This window comes from Guillardia theta, assembly GCF_000315625.1.
Source record: "Guillardia theta CCMP2712 unplaced genomic scaffold GUITHscaffold_7, whole genome shotgun sequence".
In the NCBI taxonomy this organism is placed as follows: domain Eukaryota; class Cryptophyceae; order Pyrenomonadales; family Geminigeraceae; genus Guillardia; species Guillardia theta.
In genome coordinates this window covers 101,229-121,399 of record NW_005434667.1, presented here as the reverse complement: position 1 = coordinate 121,399, position 20,171 = coordinate 101,229, and the positions used below count along the sequence as shown (strand labels likewise).

The window sequence follows — 20,171 nt, the reverse complement described above, 5'->3', positions numbered from 1 at the left end:
AGGAGGAGGAGGAGGACAGTGAAAGCACTAGGAGGCAGATTAACATGCTACAACAGCATGACAGTGAACGAGATGAGAACGTCTTATACTAGCACCATCACTTCACTTCCTCTCTCCTCCTGATGACTCTGCCCGCTGTTTTGCCTTGTGCTGCATGGCGATGTTCTGCCGCTCAAGTTCAGAGCCTCGTCCTGCTAAGTCGACCTCACCTTCCTCGTTGTCGCAAGCTCTTTCTGCAACTTCCTGATCTGTTCGGATTTAGTCAGCTCCTCCTCTCCTCTCTCGCTCTCTTTTCTCCCTTTCACCCCTCCTCCTCCTCTCCTCCTCTCCTCCTCCTCCTCCTCCTCCTCCTCCTCTCCTCCTCTCCTCCTCCTCTCACCGTGTTCACGTGCTCGTCTCTGATTCGTTCAGCCTTCACCACATCCTCTGCTACCTGCCTCATGCCGTCAATAGTTCTCTTCCTCTTCCTTCTCCTCCTCCTCCCACCTCATCCATGATGCTTTGCGACAGCATCGCCCGGCGGTCAGCCAGGGCCCGGAAGACGTCTCGTTCCTCCGTTACCCCCTGCAGCTTCTGCAGCTCCTCGATAAGTTTGTGGATCTGAGCAGGAGAAGGTCAGGAGGAGGAGGAGGAGGACGCAGCTTCGTCTTCCTGCTCGTTTTTCACTGCAATCTCCATATTCGTCGCCTCCACCTCCAGCTTGAGCCTTCGGGCCTGACGCCACAAGAGCAAGTCAGTTCATCTTCTCCTCCTTCCCCCCTCGCACCTCAGTAGTCGCCCTGCTCTTCTCCTTGAACGCCTCTGAGATCATCGACCGCTTGTCCTCCAGGTCCTTCTCCACCTGCCGCGCATGTCAGCATCGCGCGAGTCAGCAGCGCTCCTGTACGAAGTTGAGCTTTCGCCTGCTCTCCTCGAGGGTCTGCTGTAGCGCCATGACCTGCTGCTTCAAGCTTGTGTTGTCTTTCTCCTGCTCTAGCCGTCACGGCTGCCCCCGTCCCTCCCTCCTCCACCACCTGCAGCTTCACTTTCTCCTGGACCCTCGACAGCTGATCCAGCAGACTATCTCGCACCTTCTCGGCTGCGATCTTGGCTCTCGTCGCCTCCTGGGCTTCAACCCTACAGCCTCCTGTCATCCTCCCCTCTCTCGCATCGCTTCCCCTCACCGTGCGGTGCTGTCCTCCAGCATGCTGTTCAGCGTCATCTTCCGCTCCTCGTCGCTCTTTGACCAGTACTTCCCGGCCACCAGACGTTCAGCTCGCTCAAGCCTGAAGCCCCTCAGCCACATGCGAAAGCTCCTGCTCCTCCTGCTGCTCCTGCTCCTGCTCCTGCTCCTGCTCCTCTCCTCCTCCTTCCCCTCCTCTACCACCCTCCCCTCCAAGTACTACTCACGTCTCGACATCCTGTTGTTGTTTGCGCAAGATGATGATCGACTGCTTGAGCTCCGCAATCTCTTCCTGCGCATCTCTCACTTCCCCTGCTCTTCATGACGCAGCTGCGCACGTTGAGAGGCTCGAGCTTCGACTCCGCAATCCACTCAGGGCGCAGCATACAGAAATCGCACAGGAAACCAGCATGGCAAGGCCAGCCTGAGCAACCCTTCCTCTTGAGTTCGGCTGCGAAGCCAGGCTCCTTGATCTTCTTTAGGTAGAGGAGCGCGTTGGGCTTGAAGCCCTTGGCTGTCTTCTCCTGCTTTCCCTCTCCCCCTCCCGCCTGCTGCTCCTCCACGTCTGCTTCCTCCTTCCTCTCTATCACAGAATCACCGAAGGAGCCGTGCAGGCGCTTGTCTTTTCCGTTCATGTCTGACTGAGATGAGAACAAATCTGAAGCTCAATCCGAACAACAGCGACGTAATATTTCACGGTATTATCAACCAAGAGCACACACTCATGACGAATTCCTCTTCCGGTCTCATGACAAGACATGGCTCAATGTCCAATCGTCGACAACTATTGATCATGGTCTTCGTTTTCTCTTCTCATCTTCTCTCTCCATCTCATCTGCTCTGCTCTTCTCTTCTCTTCTCTTCTCTCTCTTCTCTTCTCTTCTCTTCTCTTCTCTTCTATTCTCTTCCTCTCTTCACCTCCACCTCATCCTCAATTTCGACGCCCCGACCCTACCGGTTCTCATCCCCTCATCCCCCTCATCCCCCTGTTCATCCCCCTCATCCCCCAGCTCATCCCCTCATTTCCCTGCTCATTTCCAGCAGGTCATCCAGCAGGTCATCCAGCAGGTCATCCAGCAGGTCATCCAGCAGGTCATCCAGCAGGTCATCCAGCAGGTCATCCTGCTGTCTTTCTTTCTGCTGTCACTATGTCTTGTGCCTCCCGCACTCAGTTCTCTGACACTGCCCGAACGCAACGGTTACTTTAATGACCGTTGAACACTAGCGACAGCTGCTTCTACTTCATCGCTGCATGGTTGTTGTCCCACATCGGTCGGTTGCCAAGGAACTTGCCTCTACGAATCGCTGGTCTTGGTCTCTCCAAAGATTTTCTGCATTGAAATCAGCAAGAGCACAACAGACAGGCCAGGTTGACATTCAGATCTCGTTCGGTATCGATTGCATTCACCTTCACCATTGCAGGAGAGAACAAGTTTTGAACCGCCCTGCACGCCTCTCACACGCTTCCCTTTCCCTCTCCTCCCCACTTACTGCATCGCTCCCAGCCCGACGTTGAGGAACTCGTCGAGGTTATGCTTCACCGCTTCGATCCTGTCTTGCTCGCACTTGCGCAACTGGTCGATCGTGGACGGGAAGGAGCTTGCGAAGGAAAGTTTGGCGGCGGAATACCTGGGAAGGGTAAAGACAAGAAGAGGAGGAAAGCAAATACTACTTTCTCTCTGACTCCTTCACGGCATTCTCGACGGCCTCCGCGCTGGAGGAGGAGGACTTTTTGAACAGCGAGAGGATCGCGCTTCCCCTGCCACCCCATTAGCTCCTCCGTCATCCCATACCTCCTCTCACTTTTTCTGTATCGGGGAAACGCTTTGCACGCCAGCGCTGACTTCCATGGTCTGCAGAGAAAACGAAATGTCAGGAGAAGGAAGAGCACGGGGGAGGAGGAGGTGGAGGAGATAATACCTTCATAGTTTCAACGCAGTGCTCGTACTTCTTCTGTGTCTCTCGAAGCTCTTTCGCCGCTCTTTGAGTGAATCGCTCTACCTCCTGTTGTAGATGAGGAAGGAGTGAGGTCTAAGGGAATGTTGGAATGTTTGCTTACCTTTCTCCTCTGCTCACTTTCATCGTTCGCCTTTTTCAAGCTTACTGAAATTTTCATGATTCTCTGAAGAAAACGGATTAAACTCTTACAGTCTCCATCATCTCCATCATCCGATCACCAAAAGCATCATCTCTATCAACCGCTTCATCACAAGCTTCATGATGAGCAAACATATCGTCATCAATCATGTCATCGTCATTGTCATTGCCTTCCATATCATCATCATTATCATCATCATCGCAATCTTCATCGCAGTCGCCATACTTCACTCAGCGCCATGTGCACTTCAGATGTTTGCATGATGTGCGACTCGATAGCAGACCAAGCTTGAGCTGCGCTCTCTACCTCCACCATCAGTCTTTCAACCCTCTTCTCGTCCCCACCACCCCACACTTCTCCCGTCTCCACCACCCCCTCTTCCTCCCACCATTCCCAATCGGACCTGCAGAGTCGAGCTGCATTTGCCCAGCTCGGGTCAACTTGTTCTTGAGACTACGAAACGACAGGACCTGGCAAGAGCTGATGAGCAGCATACCAAGTTTCATCGTTGGTCTTACTTTCGATTCAGCAGACTCTTCGTACAATCTTCGAAGCGATCTCGCGTAAGTCTCTTCTATTTCCGCCCTCCTGAAGACAGTCATCACGGCTTGAATCACAGCGAGCAGAGCGATGAAAGATATTGAAAAAGCTGTAGACAGGACAAATGGAGGAGGATGGATGGAGGACAGAACATGAGGATAGGAGGAGAGAAAGAGAGGGGGAGGGAGAGGGAGAGGAAGTGAAGACACTGCTAAACGGAACAGAGAAAACTGACCTTCGTAGAAAATGCGCCGCATCCTGGGTATGGAACGAGCTTCCTTCCATGCGATCGATGAGGAGCTCGAGCTGCTGCATCGCTCCCTCCCCGCAATGCCTGTCAATCATCTCAAACTCAGAAGCAAACTGAAAGCAGGAGCACGTGGAGACGTCGGATCTTTCTGCGGAGCAGACTCTGTGTATCCAGAGACCTTTCAGGACAGTGAGAAGGCAGGAGAGGAGGTAACAGGTTGTAGCTCACATCTTGCCAGTCTCCTTCCCCCAGACTGTCTCCTGATATTTGTCCTTGGTTTGGAGGAGGAGCTCCTGGTAGAGGAGGACGAGACTCTGCGCGATTCGCCGTCATGTCCTTGTGTGAAAAGACAGGTTGTGAATGAGCATACTTACCACTCGTGGATGCGCTCGCTATGCCGGCTATGGAAAGAATCAGGAGATCATCTTCGTATGAGATTATGATCTTTGCAGTCACCTGAAGCTTCGTCTTCAACCTGTTGCGCCTCGTCGGATGCTGTTTCCAATCATTTCACAAATTTTACGAAACTCGAATGAACAAAACCTGCTTCATCCTCCTGAGCACTTGGCGAGACATCTTCTGTACGATCCTCGTCTTCATCTGGCTGTTGGTCTACCTGTCTTTCACCGTCTGGTCCATCTTCTTCCTTCTCCTCTTCGCGATCCAGGGACAAACTCTCCTTGGCCGACGCGCCTTCGTCTTCAGCACCCGCAGCCGTACCGTCCTGCAGATCTCCGTTCTCTGGATCTCCTGCTTGGGCTTCTCCCTCCTCTTTCCGCTCTCCTTCTCCCCCATCCTTCCTCGCATCGCTCTGCTCCTCTCTCTCCGCTCTCTCTTCGATCTTCCCTTCTTCAGCGTCTGTGGACATGGTTGCAACCTATCAGGGGAATGGTACCATCGAGTCTGAGGCAGACTGACTTTGACTAAAGAAACTATTTTGCCGGGTCACTACAGTACTGTGAGTCACTGCCGTACCGTGACCGACGGGTACCGGGCCCGGCCCGCCGCACAGCGGCATCATCGGGCCCCCGGCACCGCTGCGACGTCGCCGTGACCGGGTGACCGGCCGTGTCAGTCACGCGGCCGGGCATGACGTACTATACACCGCTTGAACCATTGAAACACTGGCACCGTCATGACTCAGTGCAGCAGGTACGGTGCTGATCTGATGAGTCCGAGGTCCAATCTCCTCCTCAAGTTTGGCAATTGACGGAGCACAAGTTTGTTAGACTTGTACTAGTCCAAAAGTCACGCCGCCGCTCAGATATCACCGTTGATCGACCTTAGTTGTAACAATTTGCTCAAGACCGAGTTTAATTGAATGCACACAAAACCAGAATTGAGGAGCACATGAGAGATAGACTGCATGCTAGGATGTGAAACCCAAGCATCCAGACATGAGAGGACCGAGGCTTAGCAAGACGGCTCAGCCTCTAGGAAAGCCCCCTCTTCGTCCCACACGCGCTATCTGACTGGCACGGCTGGCATACGTTCCATCACTGTCAGCAATGCCGGGCCGCCGAGCGATGAGGCAGCCGGACTCCGGGAGGCTTCCGAAGTTCAATGTGACGACGGTGGTCGGCGCCCTGATTGCGCCGCCATTCAAATGATTGCCCGTCCAGGCAAGGAGGATTGCAACTAGAGTGGTACTGTGAAAGTGGCCGTACATGCCGGTACACTGTTAAAATAACTTGTAAAGAGGAGTGTAGAAATAAACTAAAACGTGTGGGTACTATTTAGCGGGGTTTCTCTACCGGCGAAAAATTTAAGGGCCACATTAACGAAAGGCCTGAAAGTAAACGGCATGCCTGATCCTTGGCCTTCAAAGTTAGGCAACCGTACCGTAGTACGGTCCCGGCCCGGGCCCCTCAGGGTCAAACCTCAGACCGTCGGACGGTCCGGCTGCCTCAGATCAGCGTCACTGAGGCCGGGCTCAGTGACTCTCCGACACCCCGACCGTCCGCTGGCTGGCAGTGATCCGATTGTCCCGCGGCGTCGGTTCGAGCGAGTCACTGCTGCCCGCCGCCCGGTGCCGATCGGACGGTGACCGGGCCGGGGGGGCCGGGTCTGACGGAGTCCGGCGGGCTGAACTTAGAAGCGGGTTCGGGAATTTCCGATTAAAGGCCTGTAGTAAACATCACATGCGACTCGGAAGTTTAAAAGTGGCTTTTAAAAGTGTAACTTGGGCCGGGGGGAGGGTGTAGGGCGGTGGTGTAAGAGAAGGGGTGGGTGGCAGTCAAGGGAATCAGGCAGGTGGGTGGGTGGGTGGGTGGGTGGGTGGATGGGTCTTTTGGTCTTTTTGACTTGACTCGTATTGTTTTTTTGAGGGCTGCCAGGGTTGTCAAATCGGTCTGAGACTGCTTGAGTCTGGGGGTTGGGGGGTGGGGAGGGGGAGGGGGGTGGTAAGGAGCGGCAGAAAGGTTTGGGGTGCAAATAGTTCAAGGAGGGGGTGGGGTAGTCAAAGATATTGAAGTCCTCAGCTTTTTGTGAAGGCGAGGAAAAAGATATGGCGATGGAGTAAAATGATGAGGGAGGAGGGAGGGAGGAGGGAGGGAGGAGGGAGGGAGGAGAGGGAGGAGGGAGAGAAGGAGAGGGATAAAAGCGATGGGAGTGAACGATCCTAAGAAATTAGGCGAATACAGGCCAGGAGAGAAAAGTCTGAGATTGAAGCCTGGCATACACGAAGAGGCGGTAGAGTCATCGGGAGATGTGAAGGGGTTGCTTTGTGCCGACTTGAACGATTTTATGGATTGTAGTAGGGAACAGCACTTGCAATCGATAAGATGACCCCTCAATAACGTCCAGATCGGATGGAACTTGTTTTCACTGACATCTTGCTGATAGTCGTAGGGGGAGAATGAACGTCCAACATGAGCGCAGGCGCTTCTGACCCGTGGATCCATGACAAGATCAATGTCGTCGATTCTCCTTGTTGCTCTTATACTTCGTCTCTGTTCTTTGACATCTGCAAGCACTATTCAACTTGTCCCGCACGACAAGCAATGCTTCCCTCCTAGCTTCAACTTCTCCTCTTTCTCGCAACTTCGCACAGAACAGCTTCGACGGTTGAAGTACGCTGATGGCACTTTACACCCTCTCAAGGTCCCGTACGCCTCCTGGGCCTCTGCGCGCATCATATCTGAGATAACTTACATCCTCCTGGCCGAGATCCTCCAGTTTGAAGTACAGCTACTGGACGGCACTGCTTTACATTCAGGTCAGCCCGTCATGTACGTTGCAGGCTGTAAGAATCCCGACGACACTCTGTGCAAGGACAACAACATATCAGACCCTGTTGTTCACATCACCGTCGAGACTTGGTCTTACGGTATCGGACGCGTGTCTGCTCTGCCCAGTCACTTGCAACCCACCCTTCTGACAGTCTACGACTACAACACTGTCGATCATTTCTTTCTGTGGGATACGATGGTGCAGCAGGCTCAGAAAGATTCTGTTTTCCTGGACTACTACAGGTACTATGACGCCGCCCGCTATGACCCTCACGTCTACTTCGACCCCTGGATGTCGATTCTTGACATGATTCCGATCGAGGCGGTGGAGACTTGCTCAGATCTGGATCAGGTCAAGTACGGCAACTCTCGCGAGAAGGCAAACTATGAGGCGAAGACGGGGAACAAGGGAACAGCTTGCTTCTACGACGACCGGGTTTGGTTCTCCCCAGCGTGCTTGGCTAATCACTCCAAGTGCCTCCCGTTCGTCCTGCAGTACCAGTATCATGTTGCGATGCAGCTTGCGTTCTGGCTCAACATACCCGTTGCTCTGATCAAAGTCAGAGACGGCACTGCAGCCTTCGACGACATCTACTACTCCATGGTGAAGGCCAGGAAAGTACTCTTCGGCTGGTATCAACCTGACGACAACCTCCTCGGACTGGAAGGTCAGACTCCTGTCAAGCTCAGGCTGCCAGACACCAACGAGCTGGAGTACCAGCAGCAGATCTACCGGACGGGCCTTGCGCTGATCAAACCGAGGAACTACGTGTGGCGGCGACTCCCCTCTGTGAGCAGCCACGTGACGTTCCTGGTGAACCAGATGAACCTGTACGACGAGGACATGAACGGTCTCATGGCGGCAAGCGGCAAGAACAAGAGAAGCGGGGTGGAGGGATACTCCGGGCCGTGGAGGGTCGCGTGCGACTGGATCCTGTCAAACCCTGACCGATGGAGGACCTGGGTCCCCTTCATCTGTGCTCGAGGCTACAGCCCTGACCCCACCCTGTGCTCCTGCCTCCCCTGCCCGGAGGGGTACTGGTGCGAGGGAGGGACCGAGCCTGCCGTTGAGTGCCCGACCGGCTTCTACTGTCCTGCTCAGTCGGTCATGCCGATAGCGTGCGGGGGCAGGCGCATCACGAGGGGCCCGGGAGCGACCAAGAAGGAGGACTGCAGCGTCTGCGACGGGAGCTTGATCGCGCTGAACTCAGCATGTGTCGAGATGTCGCTGCTCCTGCTCATCATTATCCTGCCAACCATCGTCGTCCTCCTGTGTGTGTACTCGCTCGTCAGATGCTTGACGAGACGGACCATGTCGCAGGAGGACAGGGAGGTCATGGAAGCCACCAAGACTATCAGAAAGAAGCTGCGGCTGTCACGGCACGACGGGTTCTACCTGAGCAACGAGAGGCTGGCTCTTTGGCACAGCCGGGATAAGGTTACTTTCATCGGCAAGGCTGCCATGGAGGCGGCGGCGCGTCTGGCGCTGCTGCGAGACGACTGTGACGAGACGTTCTTTGACAACTTCTGCGTCAGCGTCAGGGACAGCTCGATGACGTCCGAGGCGTTCTCAGCTCAGTACGACAGGTTGTGCGAGTGGCTGCTGGAGCTCTGCCGGCACCTGCTAGAGCACGGCATGGAAGATCCTGGAAGAAGCGGGAAGGAGGAGGAGGAGGAGGAGGAGGAGGAGAAGCGGGTTGATATCGTACTGGAGCACGAGCTGCCATCGGGTTCCTCCTTCTCGTTCTTGCACCGCAGGAAGCAGGAGGGAAGGAGGTACAACTCGTCGTGGAAGAGGGCGAGGCGTCGAAGTCACGAGCAGCGGTTCGAGTTCTTCAAGAACAAGGTGGTGCGAATGAAAGTTTGGAGGGACCATCCGCTTCTCTTCTCTCACCTTCAAGACCTTGCTCGCTCCATCATGGTCGACTTCGTCGCCGCGTGCGAGAGAAGGTCGGAGGAGCTGTTTGCTGGGCCCTTCGGCCAAGAGCTCAGAGCCTTCTGCGCGGACCGATGGGACGACGGCAAGAGGCACAGCATCATCGGCGAGGAGGAAATGTGAGAAAGAGGGGAAGACGACGAGGAGGAGGGGAATTGGAGGGCAGGAGAGGGTGGTGGTGGAGGAGGGAGGCCCTGAGGAGCAGGAGAGGGAGGACGAGGACGTGTTTTGGAGATGACCCCTGAATGTAAGGTTGCGATGTTGGGAGGATTATGCGACCAAGTTCACTTCGGCGACGGAGGAGCATCGGGGGTCGAGGAGGCAGTTGACGCCTGTCTGTAGGCAGGACGACGAGAATGTGAAGATCCTCCCTCTCTCCCCATCACCTTTCGCCTCATCTCCTTCCTCTTCTTCCTCTCCTCATCGGTCCTCATGGTCGCGATGCTGCCCCTGCCCCTGCCCTTATGCCTGCTGCTGCCCCTGCTCCTGCTCCTGCTCCTGCTCCTGCTCCTGCTCCTGCTCCTGCTCCTGCTCGTTCTAACTACTGCTGCTCCTGCTCCTGCTCCCCCTGCCCCTGCCCCTGCCCCTGCCCCTGCTGCTACTTCCTCCTTCCCGCTCATTCTCCTGACTAGGTGGGTGCGATTCGGGTGGATGAGGGTCAGAGGCGAGAGGCGCAGCTGAGCTTCTCCTCGGGGCAGCACAAGGAGTGTCTGGGAGAGCTTCCCTTCATCGCCCAGCTGCATGCTCGAGCCGCCATCCTCAACGGCTACTTCCGTGCTCGAGTCACCGACGTCGTCCTGGCGCACCAGGCCCTGCCCTCCAGCTACGGGGACGTGCAGCTGAGGAGGAGGGAGGAGGACTTCGAGATCTTGTGCTCCTTCGGGGAAGAGGCAGCGGCGGTGCGGGTAGTTTATGCCAGCATCAAGACACCGGAGAGGATGGCGGAGAAGGTGAAGGAGTACGCTCCTCCTGACCGCAAAGCTCGATGGCCCCTCACTGCCAACATCCTCGACCCGGTCCGCCTGTCCATCGTCTGCGAGAAGCCGCAGCACCTCCTCCAAGTCGCCCGATGGTTCCTGGAGCTGCAGGATGACTCCTTGTGCGTCTGCCGAGTCAAGAACAAGTTCTCGTGCTCGGTGGTGCAGGACGGCTACCGCGACCTGAAGCTCTACGTCATCCTGCACGCTCAGCACCTCCGCATCATCGGAGAGATTCAGCTGCACGACCGCGAGCTCTACGACGTCAATGTCAAGATGCATCGACTCTACAAGCTCCGACGAGCGCAGTCGATGGCGTCCTACATCGGTGAGATCGGCAACGCTCGGAGATAGAGATCGACTTCGCTCTTTCAAATTCCATGGCTCGCTTGTTTGCTCAGCACTTGTCATCAACACGTTCTTTTACATAAACATTGTCTGTACAACTAAAGTAATCTACAAGCATTCAGCTGATCATGATGCTCCCACTTCTTGACCCTCTCCCTTCAGCTCCTGCCATGACGTGCGCACGTTGCTTTCGCCTAGGCTGTGGTACAATGTTACGATATGAGAGCAGAACACGCAAGAGTCCAACCTCTTTCCAACAAGCCGATCCAGCTCGTTGAAGCTCTTCGGTCTCAGAGGTGAAGATTCCGAGTCTGGTGTGACGGGTGAAAGTGTTCCCTCCTCTGCTAAGCCCGCTTTTCGCATCTTAGCGCTAACTTCACTGGCCCTGACGAGCTATTCAGCATCGATAACAAATCGTTACTTAATCATACCTGAACTCAGGGATAGGCCAAGGATCCAAGGACTTGGTAGTCTTGACGTGATACGTCTTGTCCCCAGTGACTGAATCCTCTCGAAGAGAAGCATCGCAGGGCCCCGCACCTAACATGAACTCCCACAGATCCTCCTACACGGAGAATGAATGATTCACACAAAGTCATCGAACACATGCGAACCTCCATCTGCTCTGGAGGCAGACACTCATTCAAGAAATTCAGCAGCTTCTCTTGTCTATCCTCCAGCATCTCCTCATATGGAGGTACACCCAAAACCTGTGCATTGCGGTTTGATCAGAGTCATGCTCCAAGATTCACGAAATGGTGAGAAGTAAACGAAAGGGAGGTTTTTGTCACCTTCGGGTCTAGATGCAACTTCGGATTGTCATCCCACAAAAAGCAGTTCTGGGGGTTGTATCCTAGCGCCATGCCTGTCTTCTCCACATTCTTAGGTTGAGCTGTAACCACAAGGTCGGGAAGGCATTCGAGCCCCAATTCTTCGAACACGACTTGACGTGCCGCCAGCAGCCGTTCCAACGATTTCTTGATATCAGTCCTCTCCTCGTCCAGGAGATGCCAATTCGTTTTCTCAAGAAGTTCATCTTTCAAGACTTGCGTAAGGCAAGAAAGGCATCGACAAAAGTATTTACCCGCTGAGTTCACATCATTCGGGAAATAAATCTGTCCATCGCGATGCCACTTGTCGTACCATTGCAGAACGATAACAGCAGGACGGAAACAAGACTTATACAGTAGAAAAGTTGCTCGCATGGTGTATATAACCACTTTGACCTACAAAATACATTACATCGTCCCTCCTGAATGTTAGAGAACACATACCTTATGAGCTTTTGATTTCAATTTTTCATAAGCAGGCTTTAGGCATGGATTGACGAGGTGCCGGTACCTTGGATACAGAATAAGCTCAAATAAAAGCAGGGAACAAGAGCATACAATTCAACGACATCTTCGTAAGGCTTTTCCATCCATTGAAGCGCAATACCAAGGTCGTTTCCGTCATTCCCAAATATTGTACATTTGTCCAAATCCAAGAACATGACAACCTCGTCAACCTTCTGCTCTGTCAAACGAAGCTCTGCACTAAAACTTCTTGCCATTGCATCTCTCATCCCCGCTTCTGATATACCCCCAATAGTTGAAGAAACCCGTTTTGGCTTTGGCGGTACTAATTCCCTGTACCTCTTCCCGACGTCCTCCCTCCACATCGACTCCTCCGAGCCTTTGGGATCTCTGAGTCCTCCTTGCTGGATAGAGTTGATAGCACCTAACGACTTGGAGCTTCCCAGCTTTCCATTATTCGCTTGTGCCTTGTGATGAATGGAAGAACGAACTTTTGCTTCACACCGTCGGTTTTGCATTGAGCATTGCACAAACTCTTGCGTTTTTGGTTCATCCTTCAGTTCCATCTTTTGGCATGCTTGACCCGGAGGTGGCATGGTTGACGATTTTGTACGATATGAGCATGCATACTCAGGCTCCCAGTTTCTGTCCGCAAAGATGATCTCGTTGCCGTCCTCGTTGCAGTCTTCGAAAGAACTGCAGAGCGGCATCGTGGTTGCACCGAAGTTCTCGTAAGAGCATGCGTACTCGACAGAGTGCTCATTGCTCTCAGGGTCCTGGCGATGCTGCACCAGCATCCTTTCTGTCAACCCTGGAGCTGAGCTGCGATCTAGAGGCATCGCTCTCCCCAGTCCCGACCAATCGCTGTGACCCGCGAAGGATAGCGGGCATAACCACAGCAATATGTACAAAGAAAACGACCTGGCAATGTTGCTCCTCACAACTGTGAATCTCATGACGAAAGATTTCAGACGGTGGGATCTAACATGGAAATGAACTCCCGCAAGAAAGCCGCTTGCTAACCGAGACACGTGACAAACACCTCGAATCAAAACAAAAACCTGCACAAGAACCAGGATGAGACTCGGGATCGGTCTGTGAAAGCGAGATGATGATGATGAACGATTGATCAAGTTTCCTTCTTCCTCCTCTTCTTCCTTTTGCTCTTACGCTACCTTCCCATCCCCTTCCCTCGTTCCACTACTGCCATAGCCGCCGACAGCCACCTAACAGCACCACCCCACCCCCTAATATTTCAGGTCAGGCTGGGTAGGGTGTACTACCCCACCTACTCACATTGGCTTACAGAATGTTAGGAGAAGATAGGGGTCAAGTCGATATCCCTAGTTGTGCCCCGTAGCTCTCCTAGGACCCTTTCAAGGCCTTGATGCGACCCCACACTTTTAAAAGTCTTTTTTGGATAAAACGAAGCATTTTATAACATAATTGGTTTTCAGTAGTTCACAGTTCAAATGATTCGAGGAACATTGAAGTTTCGGAGGATATATTTTTAAAATTATTGACACAGTACGACTCGTTTTCAAAAGTGATCGAATATGGAAAAATAGTTTTAACCCCTATGACCTGGTGGGTATCTCCACAGCCACCCCCACCCATCTCAAAAAATTCTTGTTGGAAGGATTGCGCATTTCACGATAGGACACAACGGATCCTTCTAGTTCAGTGCTAAGATCTTGACCATTACCTCATTTGATAGCCTCAAGACCTGAACCACCCTTACCTGAATCCATCACTCATACCCCTTTTATACACTTGTTCTAGGACCATACTGAATTTGTAGGAACCTGGATACCTCTGAGGTTGTACCATTATGTAGATCTCCACCTAGGGGGATAGTACCATGCAGGAAACCAGTACACATTTCAGAACAGATATATGGTACTGTTTGCTTTACTGGTATGAATCTCCATTACCATCGGATACCATTTCGTACGATCTGCGGAGCGGAGATAGGTCACGTGGTATCTGCGACTAAAGAGATTTGAAATAGAGAGTTTTCGATGATCCGAGGAGTGATTTGCGCCTCCCTACCACTACCCCACCATCCTAGAACGCCTCCTTCGGGCATAGGTCAAGGTCTACCCGTGCTTTTGGAACAATTTAGAGGGGTATGTATACCTTCCCCTTCTCCCTACCCCCTTCTAAAACCGCTGACTATGAGCTGACTGGACCCTTCATTCTTACCCATTGGATCCATTTCAACCCCTTCACTCAACCGATGATCACAATACAATGAACCCCTGTTTCTAACCTATTTTGTACCGGTATTATTATAAATTTCTACTACCCCTACCCCTAGTTTTCCCCATTTACTTCCCAAATTTTTATTCTCTCCCCCCATTCGTTATGTCGACACGTTACACCACTCCGTCAAACCTGGTTATACAAAACATCCCAAATTATACATAATATCATATAATTATATAAATTCCCCTTTATTGGAGGAGGCTTAAAACACACCTTTTCAACCCTTGCACCTGGTACAGATTGATTTCAAATGTGTTATAAATTTGTATGAATCTGCCGCTATATAGTTATAGTGTATTTGCTGTCTTTTCCTCGATCGCTCTTCTTCCTATATCAGTCATTACTGTCTTTCACATTCCTTACTCTCTTAATACCACCCACCCCAGAGAGCATTTGTAAAGTACCCCCACCCCCCCCTTTCATCATGTTTCAGCGTCGAATCCTATCTTGTCCCTGGATGTTGGTACCACCCCCAGTCTATTTCTGTACTGTACGCGGCATGCCGAGGAGGCGCAAGGGAAAGAAGAGCGAGGAGGAGGAGAGCGGAGCAGGAGGAGGAGGAGCCTTCAAGAATGTCCTGGGAAGTTTCTTCGGATCCAAGGTGGAGTCTCATTCATGGATCTAATCTTGTTCCCTTTCCCATCTTGCGTCAACATTCAGCCAGCAGAAAAGCTTTCATTGCTGGATCCGTACCTTTAGGTCTTAGGTAGAGCCACGAGGAATACTTGTCCAGATTTCTTTAGGATGCTCGAAATAATTGGAATCCTGTAGCACCCAAAGGAATCCATTATCTCTCACAGAGCAGCTCGTGTTGATCTCCTCTCACCGCCTGTGCGCAGGGACCGGAACCCCAGGACGGATCGGAGGATGAGAATGAGGATGATACCAAGGTAAGATTGTCTTCAGTTTCTTCTTGTTCATTGTGTATTGTGGCACTGAAGCCCTCGAATTCACCTAATGGCTGCCTGTAGGCGAATCCTCCGACCGAGGCAGTGCATCAAATTGCAGAGGTCAAGAATGGCAACTTTGGAGTGGTTGGGACTGACGCAATGAGCAGCCGTTCGGAAAGAAATCTGCCATTGCACTGGCACAAGTAGAGGCGGAAGAGGACGAGGGTGGAGCACAGGAGGTGACGAAGCAGGCTTCTGCATGCTGTGCTGGGCTGAGATCATTGTAGGAGGAAACAACGTCTTCGCGTCCGCAGATTATTACAGAGGTCAACCCGACACTTGATTGAATCATTGATGATGAGTAGTCAGTCTCCTCCCTTACGCACTTTCAAGGGTGTGAAGCTTGGAGGAGCAAACGATGATGATGACGATCGAAAGGTGGGTGTGTTGTCCAGGTGATTCACGGTGCCCTGCGCGGGAATTTCTCTTGAGATTTGAAAGGATATAGGAGAGTTTGATGTCTTGCTCTCCTGCTCAAACACCATGGCCTGGGAGGATCAGGACTTGATCTGATTCCTGGAGCAGGATGGCAACGATGATGGGGAGTTGAGGGAGAGCATAAATCCGGACGAAACGGACATCGAAAGGTTACATAGTATGCAGTATCCAAAAGAACACATGATTGTTTCCTGCTGCAGGACTAGCTCGAGCTCAAAGAAAGTTTCCTTCAGAGCGAAGGTCCTGCTGACCAGCTTTCACCTTGTGGCATCACACAGGGATTGAGATGAATGTTTCCAGGATTCACTTGGGAGACTCACACAGATTCAAGCTGAGGTGGAAGCAAAAGAATGTGGAGAAAACACTGAGACTGAGTGTAGGAGCATCATCAGCATCTTCGCTCGCCTCCCATTTCCCGACAGGTGCTGATTGTCTGGCTGATTTGTGTGATGACACTGAGGAAGGAGCAAAGAGGGTGTGACGTGCAGAGATAGAGTTGATGGTGTCGCGACCGACTTTCTGTGTTCCTGCAACTGCTGAATGTCACTGATGAACCATTATGATCATGAATCGATTTGCGGGTGGTGGGATAAGAGCGAGAAAGAGGAGGATAGTAACGCTCACTCGCAGCTCTCGCCTGAGCCACAGTTCCCTCGCACTAATTCGCAAGACGGTGAGAGGCTTCTTTGAATTCACCATTCAATGACAAACGACAACAAACGATGGAATAGTGAGAAGAAGTGAACAGGGATGATAGGATAGAGGATGATAGGAGATCAGAGATCAGAAGACGATGGCATCTGGGAAGGAAAATTTTGTGCCAATGAGCGTTGAAGCAAACGAAACTGCAAAGTTTGACTCATCACACCAGCACTCGAGTTCTCCTCTGAAAAGTTCAATGCGTTGATAGAGGATGCAACAAGGAAATGGGAGGTCTGATTTCAAGGATGTTGTTCCCTTCTGATTGACAAATCGCAGGTTCAAGTCTCGATCTTTTCGTCCTCCGCTCCTGGAGCCCTCCCTTCTCCTCCTGCTGTATCTGCATCTTGGTGAGTAGAACACAGCTCCTCCTTCTTCGTTGATCCCTCGCCAGGATCAGCACCAAGCAGGCGATAGCGCTCGTCCGTGAGATCCGCCTTCGTTACATGCAAACGCCCATAGGATGGTGATACGATGCTTGTCGCCTGCTCCTGCATGCTCTTGTCACTATCTTGCCTTGTGTGGCAGATCCCTTGCTCTTGCTCTCCTTCCTCCCAGTGATTCTCTTCCACATGTTCCTCCTTGACACGTGCCCCTATCTCCCTTGTCTGTTGGTTTTCGTCGGCTTGCTCACATGCGCACAGCGATTGGACTTCTCGTCCTCCTTTCGCCTCGATCCTAGAAGCAGGTCGACTACTTTCCCTTCCCCGTGCTCCGATCTTGACGAGCGCTGGGGCACAGGGATGATCGAACTTTGTGCGCTGGACGAGGACGAGGACGAGGAGCTGAGGGGGATGGAGGCGAAGGATGAAGATGGTCAGATCCAAACGTTCCTCCTTGCACACAACACGTCAGATCGCAAGAAAGCTCCTGAGGTCGCCGAGTCATCTGAGCTCCTTTGCTCGTCGCTCGCTGACAATGGAGCAGGAGGCACTCAAGATTCTTACAGTTGTGTCCAGTAGGAAGGCAAAGATTTTATCAGCAGGTGAAGTGATTGTTGTCTTACAACGTGTCGTTGCCCTACTGGTTGAAACGTTCCGATCTCTGAACTTTGTGTGCTCGAGTCTGCTTGGTGTTTGTTTATCTATGATTTAACAGTCGGTAGGTCTCTCAAGGATCAATCGAATCAATCCGGAAGATGTGACCAAAGTAAGAACCTCCTCCTCCTCCTCCTCCTCCTCCTCCTCCTTTTCCCTCTCGCGCCCTCCCCTTGTTCTTCCAATTGCTGCTTTTCCAGAAGTGTGGCATTCTTTTCGCATTCCCCTGATCGTTTAGATCCTCTCCTCCTCCTCGTTGACCTTCACTCGCGCACAGCTGCTTTCACTCTCTGCTTCTCCTGCGCTTGCTCCTCCTGATCCTGAAGCTCCTGCTGCAGGCATCGACTTGGCGCTCGGAAAAGAGCGACGAGACTCCTCGAACCATCGGGTAAGCAGAGGAGGAGGAGAGGGAGAAGGAGGAGGAGGAGGAGGAGGAGGAGGAGAGGGAGGAGGAGGAGGAGAAGGAGAGGGTGCAGGAGACAGAGGATAGACGAGGGAAACAAAGCATCAGGCGCGGCTTGTCACTTGCTGACTGATCCGTCAGGACTCTCAACTCTCTCATCATGGCCGGGTTGTTCACGTGGGACGAGGAGGCGGAGGAGTGAGAGGAACAAAGAAAGTTAACGTGCTGGACACGTGAAGCAAGTCACCGCATCCCTTCCTCCTCTCCCGCTCTTCCCTTGCGCCTTCTCCTCCTGCAATCTGAAGCTGTTCCAGTCTATCCCTCCCTGTGCTCGCTCGTCTCATGCTCCACATCACAAGTCTGAAAATTCGAATTTGGACGGCTCTCCTTCTACTTGGCTGTACCTGCAAACATATCAGATGCCGGAAGGGAGGCCGCGGTAGTAGTGCTGGAGGAGGCAGGAGGAAGTGGAGGAGGAGGAGGAGGAGGAGAAGGAGGAGGAGGAGGAGAAGGAGGAGGAGGAGGAGGAGGAGAAGGAGAAGGAGAAGGAGAAGGAGGAGGAAGTGAAGGAGAAGAAGGAGGAGCTGGAGAAGGATCAGTGATAGTCTCACTCCACAAGTCGAAATTTGGGCACGGCAACTTTTCTTCTCCTCCATTCAGCGATCTGATGACAACGTGAGAGGGGAGGAGATGCTCAGAGGCTTGAGAGGTGGGAAGGACTTATCAGGAGGAGAGGGATGATGGAAGGAGGAGCAGGTAGAGAGCAGAGGAGGGCAGAGGAGGAGGCGGAGAGTTGCAGTTACCCCAACGCAGACCACCAGGGAAAGCATGACGATGACTCCTCCGGCCTACCAAGCAGAACGAAACCGAATGAGAAGAGGGGAAGCGAAGGATGCAGGAGGAAGAAGAAAAGGAAGGGAAGGGAGGGGAAGAGGGGCGAGGAGGAAGGGGATAGAGTGAAGACTGGAACAGAGGAGGAGGAGAAGGTCTGGAGCACCTGAATCCCTGGTATCTCATCTGAGCCTTTCACTACCTCTCCTTGCAACATGTCAACAGAGCCTCTTCTACCTCCCCTCCCTCCCTTTCCCTCCCTCCCTCCTTCCCTCCCTCCCTCCCTCTCCCTCCCTCCCTCCCTCCCTCCCTCCCTCCCTCCCTCCCTCTCCCTCCCTCCCTCCTTCCCTCCCTCCCTCCCTCGCTGCCTCTCCCTTGCACCCTCCTCTCTCCGTCTCCCTCGCTCCCTCCTTCCCTCCCTCCTCTCTCCTTCTCCCTCGCTCCCTCCTTCCTCGCTCCCTCGCCCTCTGTACCTGTCTGCCTTTGGCTGGCCCGATGTTTCTCCTTCACTTCCTTCTTCTCAAGTTTCTGTTTCCTCCCTCGCATGTGATCCGAGGAGGAGGAAGACTTTTCGTTCTTCTCATCATGACAAGGAGGGCAAGTAAAAACCTGCCGAGCCCTTCAGTCCTTCTCACCCGGGTTTCATTCCCCTTCCCTCCTCTCCCCCAGGCTCCTCCTTCACTTATCCTCCAAGGTTTTCTGTTTCCTCCCCTCCGCCTCATCCCCCCTCCCCTCTCCTCCTCTTCCTCCTCCCTTACCTCCGTTAGAAAGCTCCCCGTGTCCACTAACATCTTCAGCGACTGGACCTGCAGCAGCAACTTAGCGTCTTCGTCCTCTTGTCCATCTGTCCTCCCCTCTCTCCTCTCGACACCATCGGCTCGTCCTCCACACTTCACGTCTCTCTCCCCCTTCCCCTCTCCGTCCCTCCCCTCCCTGCCTCCTCCCTTTCCTGCCTCTCTTCTCTCCCGCTCTCACCGGAGACCCCAACCCCACTTGGAGGAGGTAGCGCCTGGCTGGCCTGCTAGTGTCGACCTCGAGCGGGATCTTGACGATCTTTCCGCTCCTCGTCTCCTCCTCCTTGTATCTCGTCGATCGGAGCATCTGACATGTCTCCACGTCATGTGGAGCAGAGGAGGAGATGAGATGACGAAGGAGGTGAGGAGGAGATCGAGGGCAAGGAAGAGGTGGGGAAGTAAGGGAGAGATAGAAGAGGATGATGATGATGATGATGATGATGATGATGATGATGATGATGATGATGATGATGATGAGGAGGAGGAGGAGGAGGAGGAGGAGGAGGAGGAGGAGGTAAACGTGGTAGTGGTGCTGGTGGTGGACCTTGTAACGAGGATCGAGCAGAGCCAGTCCGACACGAATGGACGGAAGGTGGAAATCATGTACGATCATATACCTGCAGTGGGTTGAGGCAGAGGCAGAAGAGATGAGGATGCGAAGGCGAGAATGAGAAGGAGGAGGAGGACGCAAGAACTGGGAGAAGATCGTTGGAAGGAGGTAAACAAGGAGGAGGAGGAGGAGGAGGAGGAGGAGAGGAGGAGAGTGAGCGATCAAGGAAGCAGAAGAGAAGAGACAAGAAGAAGAAGGGCAGGGGAGGGAAGCAAAACGATTGAGAAAGATGGGGGATGTAGAGACAGGGAACAGTTGAGAAGAGGAAGAGAAAGAAGGAGTAGGAAGGGGAGTAATGAAAGTGA

At 53.0% G+C, this 20,171-nt stretch overlaps 5 protein-coding genes across 5 annotated transcripts; 2 read left to right on the top strand and 3 right to left on the bottom strand.

The window, feature by feature from the left end:
• Positions 1–69: 69 nt before the first annotated feature.
• GUITHDRAFT_150441 (hypothetical protein) lies at positions 70–2,085 on the bottom strand. Its single transcript, XM_005839724.1, has 10 exons — positions 1,501–2,085; positions 1,390–1,454; positions 1,164–1,265; positions 1,014–1,116; positions 887–967; positions 767–841; positions 487–714; positions 380–433; positions 210–248; positions 70–165 (listed from the first exon to the last, which is right to left on the bottom strand). The coding sequence occupies exons 1-7, from the start codon at positions 1,795–1,797 to the stop codon at positions 616–618; spliced, it is 822 nt and encodes a 273-aa protein (XP_005839781.1). The 5' UTR covers positions 1,798–2,085; the 3' UTR covers positions 70–165; positions 210–248; positions 380–433; positions 487–615.
• A 372-nt stretch (positions 2,086–2,457) lies between these two features.
• Positions 2,458–4,918, bottom strand: GUITHDRAFT_133235 (hypothetical protein; the record flags this gene model as incomplete). The annotated part of the gene is made up of 13 exons (XM_005839723.1): positions 2,458–2,493; positions 2,571–2,607; positions 2,654–2,791; positions 2,835–2,921; positions 2,966–3,015; positions 3,083–3,166; positions 3,222–3,265; positions 3,664–3,730; positions 3,779–3,848; positions 4,036–4,134; positions 4,279–4,364; positions 4,507–4,545; positions 4,667–4,918. The coding sequence occupies 13 exons, from the start codon at positions 4,916–4,918 to the stop codon at positions 2,458–2,460; spliced, it is 1,089 nt and encodes a 362-aa protein (XP_005839780.1).
• A 2,045-nt stretch (positions 4,919–6,963) lies between these two features.
• On the top strand, positions 6,964–10,547 carry GUITHDRAFT_133234 (hypothetical protein; the record flags this gene model as incomplete). The annotated part of the gene is made up of 3 exons (XM_005839722.1): positions 6,964–9,335; positions 9,469–9,574; positions 9,849–10,547. The coding sequence occupies 3 exons, from the start codon at positions 6,964–6,966 to the stop codon at positions 10,545–10,547; spliced, it is 3,177 nt and encodes a 1,058-aa protein (XP_005839779.1).
• A 52-nt stretch (positions 10,548–10,599) lies between these two features.
• Positions 10,600–13,052, bottom strand: GUITHDRAFT_150440 (hypothetical protein). The gene is made up of 8 exons (XM_005839721.1): positions 11,930–13,052; positions 11,816–11,882; positions 11,626–11,767; positions 11,333–11,577; positions 11,156–11,251; positions 10,973–11,106; positions 10,789–10,926; positions 10,600–10,740 (listed from the first exon to the last, which is right to left on the bottom strand). Exons 1-8 carry the CDS (start codon positions 12,673–12,675, stop codon positions 10,668–10,670), a joined length of 1,641 nt encoding a protein of 546 aa, XP_005839778.1. The 5' UTR covers positions 12,676–13,052; the 3' UTR covers positions 10,600–10,667.
• A 1,551-nt stretch (positions 13,053–14,603) lies between these two features.
• Positions 14,604–17,833, top strand: GUITHDRAFT_133232 (hypothetical protein; the record flags this gene model as incomplete). Its single annotated transcript, XM_005839720.1, has 16 exons — positions 14,604–14,705; positions 14,944–14,994; positions 15,076–15,114; positions 15,162–15,233; positions 15,388–15,432; positions 15,580–15,641; positions 15,693–15,732; positions 15,793–15,914; positions 16,123–16,165; positions 16,471–16,541; positions 16,586–16,617; positions 16,720–17,066; positions 17,119–17,176; positions 17,297–17,340; positions 17,567–17,616; positions 17,773–17,833. The coding sequence occupies 16 exons, from the start codon at positions 14,604–14,606 to the stop codon at positions 17,831–17,833; spliced, it is 1,239 nt and encodes a 412-aa protein (XP_005839777.1).
• Positions 17,834–20,171: the final 2,338 nt, after the last annotated feature.